Below are 13,651 nucleotides of genomic sequence, written 5' to 3'. Positions count from 1 at the left end.
TGATCAGTTTAGACAAATATGCGACAATGAACGTTCCCTCTTGAATTTGAAAAGGGGTGTATCAAAAATATTGCTGTTGGAAAAAGACTATGCAAAATGTGTGACAGTGGCAAAGAAGTAAATTACCGCCATTTCATGATTAATTGAACATTATATAACAAATTTCGTAACGAGCTCCTTCATAAGCTCTTAACTTTATATGACTATGACTGCTCTTATCAATAGATACATTAAAAGAACCCATAAATGGAACTATGAGTACCCGGACAATAATCGTATCCTGGCAAAATTTATCTTTGAGAAAAGAAATCAACATAGTGTGTACTAACTACCAAACCTATCTTTAAACATTTGTTTTTAAATGCGTTTACTTTTTCTGTCATTTTACTAGTAACAAACTTAAATTTCTATTTAAAAAATCATTCTCATTTTTCAGGATTGACTTTCATTTATAAGCCTATTTGGCTGACTGTTTACTTTGTATTATAAACAGACAGTTAATTGTTTATTCAAGTAGTATGAACTATTGATCCACTGTATGTTAAATTTGAGAACTTAATCAATATTCGATTAATTGAGGAATTTCTTCTGACATTAAACACCACTTTATATTCCCCTCTGAACTTCGGGCCTTCCTGGTGCAACGTTGCACGTGGTTAACGTGATTAATGAAATTAACAATTCGGACCTTTTTTAATTAGTTATCACGTTCAAAATGATTTCAGACATAAAATTTAAACAAAATAATTAATGATTTTAAAGTTTTGGTGGTACTGTGTATCAATGTTTAAATTTGATAATATATGTTGTGTTTAGTTATGAAACCAAGCGGATTAAAAAAAAAACCACACACATTATGTAGCCTTAATTAATATTAGATGTTGAAGTATATGCAGTGGAATAAAACATTCATTTCCATTTGCTTTGAGAGATATGACTATTTTTCATTCTCGAAATGTCAGATTTCCATAGGGCGAGTCCCACGCGAATATGAATTTTCTTGGGTGAACAACTATTCATATCTCAATCAAGCATAGAAATAATTGTTTATACTTAATTAATAATTCTTCTTTTGCTAAAAACTAAAGGAATAGAGATGCATGGCTCCAATGAATGATATAAATAATACAGCTATCATCCTAGACGTAAGTCATTTACTAGAGTACAGAAACGGTGTTATGAAAATATTAACACAGAGTGGTTTTCTAAATGTGCGACACATTTAGTTCATTTATATTTAGGGAATTTGGTTTTGATCTTTAAAAGTCTGTAAAAAGTAAAATAACAAAAATACCGAACTCAAGGGAAATTTATAACTGAAAGTTTATGTCAAATGGCAAAATCAAAAGCTCGGAAGAATATATTTGATAGCTTTTTTTAGTATTTTGAAGGACTAGACGTTTCTAAAAATCGTGTCTGTTTTTGTTTCAATGGCTTATTGCCAATCTAATTGCCTCATCTATTCTTTTACTTGTACACAAATAAAACAAAAAGTTTGACTTTGATCAAAAAACTAATTTTAAAAGTTATAAAAACAATGACATGCTTGTTCTTGATTTTGTTTCTGGGCCCGAGGGTATCACCAGCCCAGTAGTCAACACTTCGGTGTTGACATGAATATCAATAATGTGGTCATTTTTATAAATTTCGTGTTTACAAAACTTTGAATTTTTCGAAAAACTAAGGATTTTCTTATCCCAGGCATAGATTACCTTAGCCGTATTTGGCACAACTTTTTGGAATTTTGGATCCTAAATGCTCTTCAACTTTGTACTAGTTTGGCTTTATAAATATTTTGATATGAGCGTCACTGATGAGTCTTATGTAGAAAAAACGCGCGTCTGGCGTACTAAATTATAATCCTGGTACCTTTGATAACTATTTACACCACTGGGTCGATGCCACTGCTGGTGGACGTTTCGTCCCCGAGGGTATCACCAGCCCAGTAGTCAACACTTCGGTGTTGACATGAATATCAATAATGTTGTCATTTTTATAAATTTCGTGTTTACAAAACTTTGAATTTTTCGAAAAACTAAGGATTTTCTTATCCCAGGCATAGATTACCTTAGCCGTATTTGGCACAACTTTTTGGAATTTTGGATCCTAAATACTCTTCAACTTTGTACTAGTTTGGCTTTATAAATATTTTGATATGAGCGTCACTGATGAGTCTTATGTAGACGAAACGCGCGTCTGGCGTACTAAATTATAATCCTGGTACCTTTGATAACTATTTACACCACTGGGTCGATGCCACTGCTGGTGGACGTTTCGTCCCCGAGGGTATCACCAGCCCAGTAGTCAACACTTCGGTGTTGACATGAATATCAATAATGTTGTCATTTTTATAAATTTCGTGTTTAGAAAACTTTGAATTTTTCGAAAAACTAAGGATTTTCTTATCCCAGGCATGGATTACTTTAGTCGTATTTGGCACAAATTTTTGGAATTTTGGATCCTAAATGCTCTTCAACTTTGTACTAGTTTGGCTTTATAAATATTTTGATATGAGCGTCACTGATGAGTCTTATGTAGACGAAACGCGCGTCTGGCGTACTAAATTATAATCCTGGTACCTTTGATAACTATTTACACCACTGGGTCGATGCCACTGCTGGTGGACGTTTCGTCCCCGAGGGTATCACCAGCCCAGTAGTCAACACTTCGGTGTTGACATGAATATCAATAATGTTGTCATTTTTATAAATTTCGTGTTTAGAAAACTTTGAATTTTTCGAAAAACTAAGGATTTTCTTATCCCAGGCATGGATTACTTTAGTCGTATTTGGCACAAATTTTTGGAATTTTGGATCCTAAATGCTCTTCAACTTTGTACTAGTTTGGCTTTATAAATATTTTGATATGAGCGTCACTGATGAGTCTTATGTAGACGAAACGCGCGTCTGGCGTACTAAATTATAATCCTGGTACCTTTGATAACTATTGTCTGTTTAAGGAAAAAGTTAAAAATGTACTTGGAAGCTGAGAGGGAAAAAAAATGAAACACAAGTTTGGATATTTTATATGTTAATATCAGAAATCTTAGAGATTTTTGACACAAACCTTAACTCCATACAAATAATAGATTTAACTAGTAATAAGGATAACAATTGTATTCAAATACAATTATAGAAATATATTCTTATTAGTAAACAAATCAATTAAATATCATTTAACACTAATTATTTTAAACACAATTTGATATAACATTGCCAGTCTTGTCAATTATAAGTAAATAATTAATAGTTTTGTCAGGGACTTCGTATCAATCATTAAAAAAAAACACGAGATGTGGTATCATTGCCAGACTTTAATACAACTACCACAAACCAAGTTACGGGTGTGTAAAAAGCATAAGTATATACATATTTGTTTTTCGTTCATTTTTTTGTTCATAAATTAGGCCGTTATTTTTCTCTTTTGAATTTTTTTACATCAACAAATGGAAGTTTTTAACAACATTGACTGGCTATACAGCCTTGCACGGTCGGTTGTTTATCATTTGTGATTTCGGGGCCTTTTATAGCTGACTATGCGGTATGGGCTTTGCTCATTGTTTAACGTCAGACGGTGACCTATTGTTGTTTATTTCTATGTCATTTGGTCTCTTGTTGAGAGTTGTCTCGTTGGAAATCATACCACATTTTCTATTTTATAAGTACAGTACCTATCTCTCATTCGATTAATCGAATACTCGTTCATCTAAGTTTATATGAAGAAATACAGGACTCGAGGAAAGTCATTTAGGCTACTTATTTTGTGAAAAGTATCAGGAAAAGTACCAAAAATTAGTCATTAATTATGCATGCAGTGTTAGGCACAAAAGTCAGTGAAGGTGTGTCAGATATGGCAATAAGAGATACACCCAAAACTGCATCACTATCCTGACAAGAATGTACGATAAGGATAAAAAGAAGGAAATTTAAAGGTGACATTTACATTAAAAACAGACCAAGAGTTATGCTGTTATAAGCATACTTACTATTTGGAAATAGACTCATCATAGATAACAGGATTTAATTTTGTATTTACGCCAGACGCGCATTTCGTCTACAAAAGACTCATCAGTGAAGCTCGAAACCAAAAAAGTTATAAAGGTCAAATAAAGTACGAATGTAGAAGAGCATTGAGGACCAAAAGTCCTAAAAGTTTTGCCATAAACAGCTAAGGTAATATATTCCTGGGGTAGAAAAGCCTTAGTATTTCAAAACTTCTTAATTTTGTAAACAGTTAATTTATAAATATGACCATATCATAGATAATTCATGTCAGCACAGAAGTGCTGACTACTGGGCTGGTGATTCCCTAAAAAATAAAAACTCCACCAGCAGTGGCATCGACCCAGTGGTTGTAAATAAAATCATCATCGTTACCAGGATTAAATGATGTATTCACGTCAATGCGTGTTTCGTCTACAAAAGACTCATCAGTGACGCTCGAATCAAAAATGGTTAAAAAGGCCAAATAAAGTACGAATGAAAAAGAGCATTGAGGACCTAAATTCCTACAATTTTTGCAAAATACAGCTTAGGTAATCTATTCCTAAGGTAGAAAAGCTTAGTTTGTGTATATTCCGCGGGAATTTAAACTCCACCAGCAGTGGCATCGACACAGCGGTTGTAAATAACTTCACCATAGATACCTAGATCAAATTTTGTATTTACTCCATAATGCAAAACTCAATTAAAAAAAAATACAAAGAATTGACTGTTCATTAATGAGTAATATAGGCTATTATAGAAGAAATTATTTTCATTTCATTCATTCAACTCCTCTGAAATAATACAAAGTCGGCAATATTTTTTATATGACGTATAAATGTAGTGATTTGTACTTTTTCCCTAATTTTCTTGGTCAAATTCGATACCGATTCCAATAGTATATTTCACAAAACTACTTGATCCCTGTTACCTTATCTGTACGTTACGCCTCTGTCATGACCGTAAATATGTTTATTTTATCGTATGGTCCGACCATACGATTTTTGTCCAGGTAATATTTACGATAACCATTGAACAGCAATTGACTAAAACATTACTCGATGTCATCTTCCAGCGCACCTGAGATCATCCCCAGTTTTTTGCGGGGTTCGTCCTTAGTTTTCTATGTTGTTTCTTGTGTACTATCATTGTTCTGTTTGTTTTTTTTTCATTTTTATCAATGGTGTTGTCAGTTTATTTTTTATTTATGAGTTTGACTGTTACTATGGTATCTTTTTTAAATGTTTCTAAAAGTATAATTTAAAAGTGATAGGTGATTCGGAACATTTGATCTCCTGATATTCTGAAGCCTGTTACCTAACTTTTAATCCCTACGGACCGTGTAACAAATGATACAATCGACGAACTATTCTTTTGTTATATTCATAAGGAATTTCTAAAAAAAACTATACAAAAGCTTTAATAATTCAAAAGCAATGGTACTTTTGGAAATAGTTTTAATATGTTGTTTATGTATCTATGGAAGATTTTTCCATTTGATTAGGAACTTTCCGTTTTGAATTTTCCGCGGGGATAAGTATGTTTGTTATTCTACGGTTCCCCTTTTCTATAAGGTTGCAGAATTTATTCAAACTGCAACTATAAAAAGGGTTTCGTACATAAACTTCTAAAAGAATGCAAACAATTTCATATGTAAAACTAAGCAAATACATGTACAGATTAAAATCACCTCCCAAGTTGCAGATGAAATAAAAATATTGGCATGATCATTCCATCAATATAACTCATACATTATAAATGACTAACGCGGTCAGAAAAACTTGGTCTTAGTTTGATATGATCTATCATGTAATTCCCAATATAGATCTTTATCTCATTATAGATAATAGCCATTGGAGTGTAAATAAACAAATAAATTACTTAGATTGTTTGGCATACAGTTATTATTTAATAATTGTCTCTTGATATTCTATTTAGTAAATAAAGACAGCAGAGATTGTTCCAGCTGCAGCATAAAGACATAATAAACAGTTCAATTGCATACACCACGTCAGGAATATGACAGTTGGTGTCCATTCGTTTGATGTGTTTGATATTTTGATATTTTGATTTTGTCATTTGATTGTAAACTTTTCGTTTTGAATTTTCCCCGGAGTTCAGTAAAAAGTAAAATCACAAAAATACTGAACTTTTGTGATTTTACTTTATACAGAAACAAAAGACAACCACTGACGTACTGGCTCCTGACAGAATGTGACGTGGTTAAGCGTGTTTGCGGTAGCTTTACTGATAGTCGTTTCTCGCACAGAAATAATTATATTCAATTAATTTACAGAACTGTTTGAAGCCTTATTTGGCAGCACATGTTATTGAGAACGTAACCATATATTTTTCACTAGTCAGTGAATAACACTTTACAGCTAATTCTCGTATTTTGTTTTGCATTTCTATATATAACAGTTTATAAAAAAGACATATATATCTTACATCAAATGTATTTAATAATATTCATTTCCATATTGGAATGCATAGCAATGCTACATTTATTGACATAAATTAGGGCAACAGTAGTATGCCTTTGTTGATAAGTCATAAGTTGTTTGAGAGAAAACTATAAGCGACACGTAAACAATTATAGGTCCAAGTACGGCCTTGAACACGATGTCTTTGTTCACATTGAACAGCAATACGCTATTCAGGGCCCCAAAATAACTAGTCTAAAACAATACAAACAAGAAATATCAACGGGCTAACTTTCCCCCTAAAAAAAGAAACGAGAAACACTTATGAAACACAAGAACAGACGGAAACCACCGAATAACAGGTTCCTGAATTGTTACAGGTGCAAGCAATGCAGCTGCATAGTTTAAACGTTTTTACGGATATACTTAGGTGAGGTTTTAGAATAAGTGTAAAATTTTCGGTCTATTTGGTGTTTTTCCATACGATACAAGGTAAAATATTTTGCCCCATAACACCTATTTATCTGTTAACTTAAGACTTAATAGCTAAAACAAGGTCAATTGACAACATTTAAGCAGATTCTTAATTTTCTTTCGTTTGATTTTTGACCCAAATTATACCAATTCAAACATAAGGTAAAAATTCGAGTCAGCCTTTTCCCGACATATTTTATAAATCAAATATCTCAAAAAGAAGCTCCATGATCTATCAATATTTTTAGCTTATTTTGATCCTTAACTATTACTCTTCCAGCTTAAAGTATCCATTTTGAATTCTTGGTTTATTTAATCTTTCCTTAGATCACCTAAGTACATCCTTTATTATAATTGGGAAACAAGAGTAACACTGAAGAGCAACACAAATAAACGCCAACATACATAGAACATGTAAAAACGAAATATTTGATAACAATTGCCATACTTCTGACTTTGCACAGGACATTTAATAAACATGAAATGTTGAACCAAATGTTATTGATAGCCAAACCTCCCGCTCATATGGCAGTGTAAAGAAATATCACAAAAATGATAATACTACTTGACAGGAATACAGTACATGCAAACGTAAGAACAATCAAAAAATATATAATAAGCGTCTATATTCCTGGTTTATTTAGATGTAAGGGTTTTGATGATTGTCTGAAATTTTATCTTGCAAGTTTTTAGTGGTAAATGAAATCTAATTCATCTCGCGTATGAACGGTGTAAACTACATGTATGCGTCATACAATTTTAAAATTCATACTATTTTTTTACGAGTGATATTCTGTTATTTTATCATGCTGTCAAGCATACAACATGTAAGCCAAAACTTAATTCTTAAACAATCAATATCAGTTTGCTTTCTGTTTCATTCCAGATTAAAATTGAGAATTGGAGTGAAACGCCAAGACATTATATATAATCAAAATCATCTGGTTTTATATTCAACTTTTTGTCTATTTTAAAGTAACAGAATGAACAATTAGAGTGTTAACATGAAAGCTTTCCATATGGTAAATCATGATCATTAATGAATCAACGAATATAAAAAGAGCTATAAAGTAAACTTGACAAACCTTCTATGACACAGTCTCCATAATTACAACTTGTAACCTCCCAAGCATCACCTGTACAGGGTTCACTACTACAGTGTCTTGTCCTGTTCTGTTCACAATTTGTTAAACAAGTTCCATTTACCCATGCACTCCAATCTATGGATATAAATAACACATATAACTATAAAGTGTAATAATTCATTGACACTTTACATTTACCCATGTACCCTTATTCTATGGTTAAAAATAACACAAATAACTATAAATTGAAATAACTGATTGATAAGAGTTATTTTTCCATGCACTCTAGTATACAACTTAAAACATTTTTCATCTCGAAACATTGAAATTAATAGTCAGAGCAAGATATGTCCCTTACAGAACTTACTCCCTTGACTGCCTGTCAGAAGACGTCATAAACAGAAACAGAAAAAGGCAAGCGGAAACAAATCAAACATCACGACAACAATTCCTTGTATCTATGATGAGTTTATATCAGCACAATTAAGCATGAAACATCAGTATTCGTTCTGAAAATGAACCATTACTTTTGATTCTTAAAGTTATCCGTTATAATTGTTGTCCAATCAATAATACTCATAACTTCATCAATTCACCCACTTTTCAAGTTAAACATACGCCTGTTTTATCAATTTTAGTTCCTTATTTCGTTTGCTTATTTTATTGCGTCTGAATACAAAGTCTTTTCTGATTACACCCGCGCCTTCAATTTCGTTTCGTGATAAAACATTTTTTTTAAATACTATGCTCTGTTTCTATTTGTTCTCCTTTTCGATTTTCGATTACTTACATTTTAATATATGTTTGTTAAAAGTGTTTCAAAAGAAACAAAAATAATTTGGAATGCATACAGACACATAGTTTTTCTAACTAAAAGATATCTACATTTCAGAATAAGATAACTATACGTTTATATGTAATATTGATTTAGGTTGGTGACGAAATAATGTCTATTAAACACTTTTTGGTTGGGTTGTTATCATTTGACATATTCCTCAGTTCCGTTCTCAATTTTAATTCTACTGAACTGTAATATAGAAACAATGAAGAAAGTGTGATAATGCCATTTTTTGACTGCGTTGATTTCATTTTGATCAATTGAAAGATTGATGATTTAACACATTTTTTCAGCACTCTTAGCTTTATTGTGATGGACCGTTTTTATTGGTGAGGGAAGTCGGAATAGAGAAATTCACCGTACTTTGACTGAAACAATAACAATTCTCGACAATTAAGATCAGAGACGAACCAACCTATCACAAACTGGTTTCAAATGAGTTGACAGGCTATTATTCACTATAGACACATTACAGGTTACCTTTTGTTGGTATGGTTCATAAATGTTTCTCGTTTCCTAGTGTTTAATACAGATAAGACCGCTGGTTTTCCTGTTTAAATAGTTTTATCCTATTTTTTTGGGGGGCCCGTTCTAGCTGCTTTTGGTATGAGCAAATACTCTGCGTTGAAGACAGTACTTTGACCTACTATGGTTTACTTATTACAGATTGTGACTTGGATGGAGAGTTGTCTCATTGTCTCGCACACAACATCTTCTAACTTTTCTGTCCATCATTTATCAAGAGAAAACATGACCCATATAGGCCATTACAAAATACATACATCAACATTACAATAATTTGATTAAAAAGAAACATTAAATAATTCAGAGAAGTATCTATATATACATATATATATTCAACTTTCAAACATATCGGTTCTGGGCAAAAATGACCAAAATGTCCATGACACTTTGCAGCTCAAAAACGTCCGGATATCTTGTTAGCAATATAATTAGGATAGATAGTATTTCACTATGTAATGTCATCCTTGTGACATCTATTTATCGATTTGTCCATAACGTACAGATTTCAATAATTTAAAAAGCACCTAAGAGGAAAATTCTAGAATTTTGAAAACAATTGTTAATATTGATTACTTTTTTTTAATTGCATACACCTTCATTTATAATTTACATCTACCATTATATGTGAGTTATTAAACGCAATATCTTATAATTTGTTTTATAATGTTGCAAATTGACATTATGATAGAAACCGATATATCTTATTTCATTCCTTTTTTAATTAGTTAATCAGCTGCCATTGTTGTAATCATATTTCCGTTCTTCAACATTTTATATACACAACTCCTCTAAAAGCAGTGACTTCATTTTAAATCTAGCTTTCAGATTATCAGAGTACATGATTGCATTGTATGTCTTTCTTTGTTTTCTTAGTTAGGTCTATATTGCACCTGTTGGATTATCAGAATCAGTATTGTAAAGATTGTTGCCAATCTTTAATTTAAAAACGATATCTTTGGTTTATAGATATTAAATAATGACTAAATAACTTTTTAAAGTATCAGAGATTATTATTAGCAATAATAATAAATACAGGTGAATGAAATACAATATGTTAAAACGGTTGAATGTGTTTTCGTGTATGTGTTATTACCTCTTGGAATCTTTCAAGATCAGTTCAAATTCGGTTTTCTATAAGCAAAATCCGGTTTTTATAGGTCTTAGCACGCCTTATCCTTGGTGTAATAATATAGTTCGTTACCGGTCAAGGTATATCATGTAAATAACTGCCAATACGTACATAAATATGAATTATAAAGAAAGCAAGCATGATTTCGTACGTCTCGACACCGATTCAACAACATAAAGCATGTAAATACAAGTAACTACAGAAATATAAGATTCATAACAAGCTAGAAAACAATGATGTTATTTGAACGCCACATGTTGGCGGAATTTCTTAACGTTAAATCGACAACTGTCAAATTTGCCGGGAACGACGTAACGTTTACAAAAAGGTACTGCCGCGATATTTAACGTTCACAACAAGTATCATTAGATCAGAGTACTGACATAATTTAGTACAGTCTTTCTAAAATAGTTCGATCTAAAATTCAGAAATTATCAAGGAACTAAGGTTTAAAACTCCTCAGGCAAAGTAGATCTTAAATGGGTTTGGTATTATAATTTGTTTATGTCGTTTAGCTCTTCATTAGTTTCGGTTCTAGATTTTCAAATATTCGACTTTGAGCATTGCTGCTGAATGTAAATCTACATGAGCCCTTCCAACGCATGAAATTTTATAAATTTGTTTTAATTTTTTACGGAAATGATCGGTAGGGTACATGGATGTTAAACATCTCTATAAAAGGAAAATAATCTTGTAAATATCCGCTGATAATCCTCTAAGTCATTATAATAAAGCAGTAGGAAAATCTTTTGAATATATTACTATTGTACACCTCAGTCAATGTTTTCTATGTTAGAAAAAAAAACCATTAAAAGATTTTCAATGTAAACCATATCTTTGATTTCGTTTCATAATAATCTTTTCAGTAATGTCATTAAGCAAAAGGTACGATAACAGCCATTATTTTGGTCCTATAATTTGAAAAAAGGAAAAGAATTGAAGCCTTCCAAATTAATGTCTATTTAATTATTGATCGAACAATGTTAATAAGGTAATGAGTGTAGAAAAGTTTTTGTAAAGATATAGATCAGTCAAGGCCTAATTAAATGAAATATTTTATACATACTTTTATCTTTGTTACATTATATAGAAAAAATATCTGCTTGGACAAGCATTTGTTCGCAACTTATGAATTAAATTGAGAAGATCTCATAGTGTGACTATTTGGTGGTTATGGCAGTTTTTGGCTAAATGCTAGAAAGGTGTAATCTTAATTCAAATTGTAAGACAAAATTATAAAAATATAAAACTTATGTGAGAAAATGTCTTAATACATCTATAGGATTTTATTATGTCGTTTTGTAAATTTTATGTTTTTTTAAATCCTAAGTACCAATACAATAAGTTCGAGGTACAAAAAAGGCTTATCAAACCGTGTTCTTTTTTTAGAAAAAAAACTATTTTGTATTCTTCAGTAATAACCAGCTATAGTACCTTCAACACCTATTTAAAATATATAATAACACGAAGTTTATCAATTTATTAGTTTTTTCAGACAAAGAATTTTTGCCCAGAATCATAATTCTCAATAATGATGCAGATTTCACTTGCGGTTCTGCTCGACATAGAATTTTTCCAAAATTTGAAAAAAAAACATGGTATCGATGAGATTGTTTAACAACAAACAATAAATACTGTTCTTAGTAAAACATTGTCGAGTACCAAGTTTCAGGAAAAAACCTAATTATTTTACTTACAATTGATAATATCTGCTTACAAATTGTACATTGAAGGAAATTGCAACGTAATCATTTAAGTTGTTACAAAATACACACAATCAGAAGTGACGACTTTAATTAGCTGAGATCGAATAACAACAGATCAAAGATCACCAAAAACTGTTAATTGGTCCCAAACATGTCACTTTAAGATTTATACATATGTTTTAAAATGTACTTTGTAATGAAGAATCAATACTTTTGAAATAAAGCCAAATATAATAATTAGGTGATATAATGAACGCATCGTCATCGAATAACATCACTCGAAGTCGGACTTATATTTGTAATAAGATTTAAAAGGATAAAAGTTGTACAGTTTAAATATTTTAAAAAGATTTCATGTGTAAAATCCAGTCTGAAGTTTTATATATAGTTCATAGAGCGTTTGCTGATATTTAATATCTATAATATACACCCGTACAGGTTGTCAAAAATATATTTGGAGCATTCATTGAAATGATATTAATTTCCAAAATGAGCATATTAACTAAAAAATAATTGTTTTGATTTAAGAAACAAAATATCCTATTTTACAGTGTTTAGACTGCCATACTATGCTATTTGAACAATTTCAAGATATGTAAAGGAACATTTTGAATAGATGAAACTAAAGCCTCCTGTTTGTTGTTTCTTTATTTTAATGCCATGATGTTTGCTTTTTCTATCCATTGTTGATAACAATTTTAACTTTACTTTTGTATATACGATAATGAATTAGTTTATATGACAAAAATGAGAACGGCAGAAAGACATTCATTACGAAGACTTAAACCTTCATCATACGAATATGAAACCATTTTGGCTGATTAAAACATTTAAGTGTGGGATTTTAATAAAGCTTTACCATTCGCAGTTCAGCAAATTTGATATTTCAGTCGAAACATTTTCATATTTTAATACCAAATCATGATTGCCAGCTTAAATTACAGAAACTCTCATTTATTATTTACATTGAAATATTATGTAAGTTAGAACAAGTGATCTACTAATTCACATGATTTTTTTGTAAAAATTGATGGATGATAAGATTGAAAAAAAAAGTTGACCTTTATTAATAAAAGCGGTAAAGTGATCTTTGTTGTCGTTAAACTTTGTTCGGTCGTCAGCATTGTGTATTCACATCCATTGTCTGGGTAGTAAATCGAATTTTCAGATAATCAATATAACCTGCGAAGATTGTTTATCTCTTAGTTATCTTTGCTAACAGGATTTATCAGTAGGGTTTATGGAACATAAAACTTATCTATTAAAGGATTGGTCATCCTATATATACAACTGATGATACTCCACTGATTTACTCGTTCTAACAGAACACTCAGAGAATCTGATAGTATATTTTTTCATTGCACATCTCGAGCACGGGCAAGTTTTCTTTTAGTAAGATCCTTAATGAGACAGTTTCAAATTTGCTAATTTAATTACAAAAATAGCAAACCTATCCGAGCCTTAAAAATAATGTGAATCTAAATTAAT

At 31.0% G+C, this 13,651-nt stretch overlaps 1 protein-coding gene across 2 annotated transcripts in view; it reads right to left on the bottom strand.

The window, feature by feature from the left end:
• The window catches only part of LOC139487985 (polycystin-1-like), an 84,632-nt gene that overhangs the window by 54,460 nt on the left and 16,521 nt on the right, over positions 1 to 13,651 (bottom strand). For both annotated transcript variants that reach the window (XM_071273277.1, XM_071273278.1), the window contains exon 2: positions 7,966 to 8,100. In XM_071273277.1, the coding sequence (XP_071129378.1) occupies positions 7,966 to 8,100 (135 nt within the window). The remainder of the gene's footprint in view (positions 1 to 7,965; positions 8,101 to 13,651) is intronic.

The sequence above is a fragment of the Mytilus edulis genome, chromosome 9, assembly GCF_963676685.1.
Source record: "Mytilus edulis chromosome 9, xbMytEdul2.2, whole genome shotgun sequence".
Lineage (NCBI taxonomy): Eukaryota > Metazoa > Mollusca > Bivalvia > Mytilida > Mytilidae > Mytilus > Mytilus edulis.
This window is presented reverse-complemented; position numbering and strand designations above follow the sequence as displayed.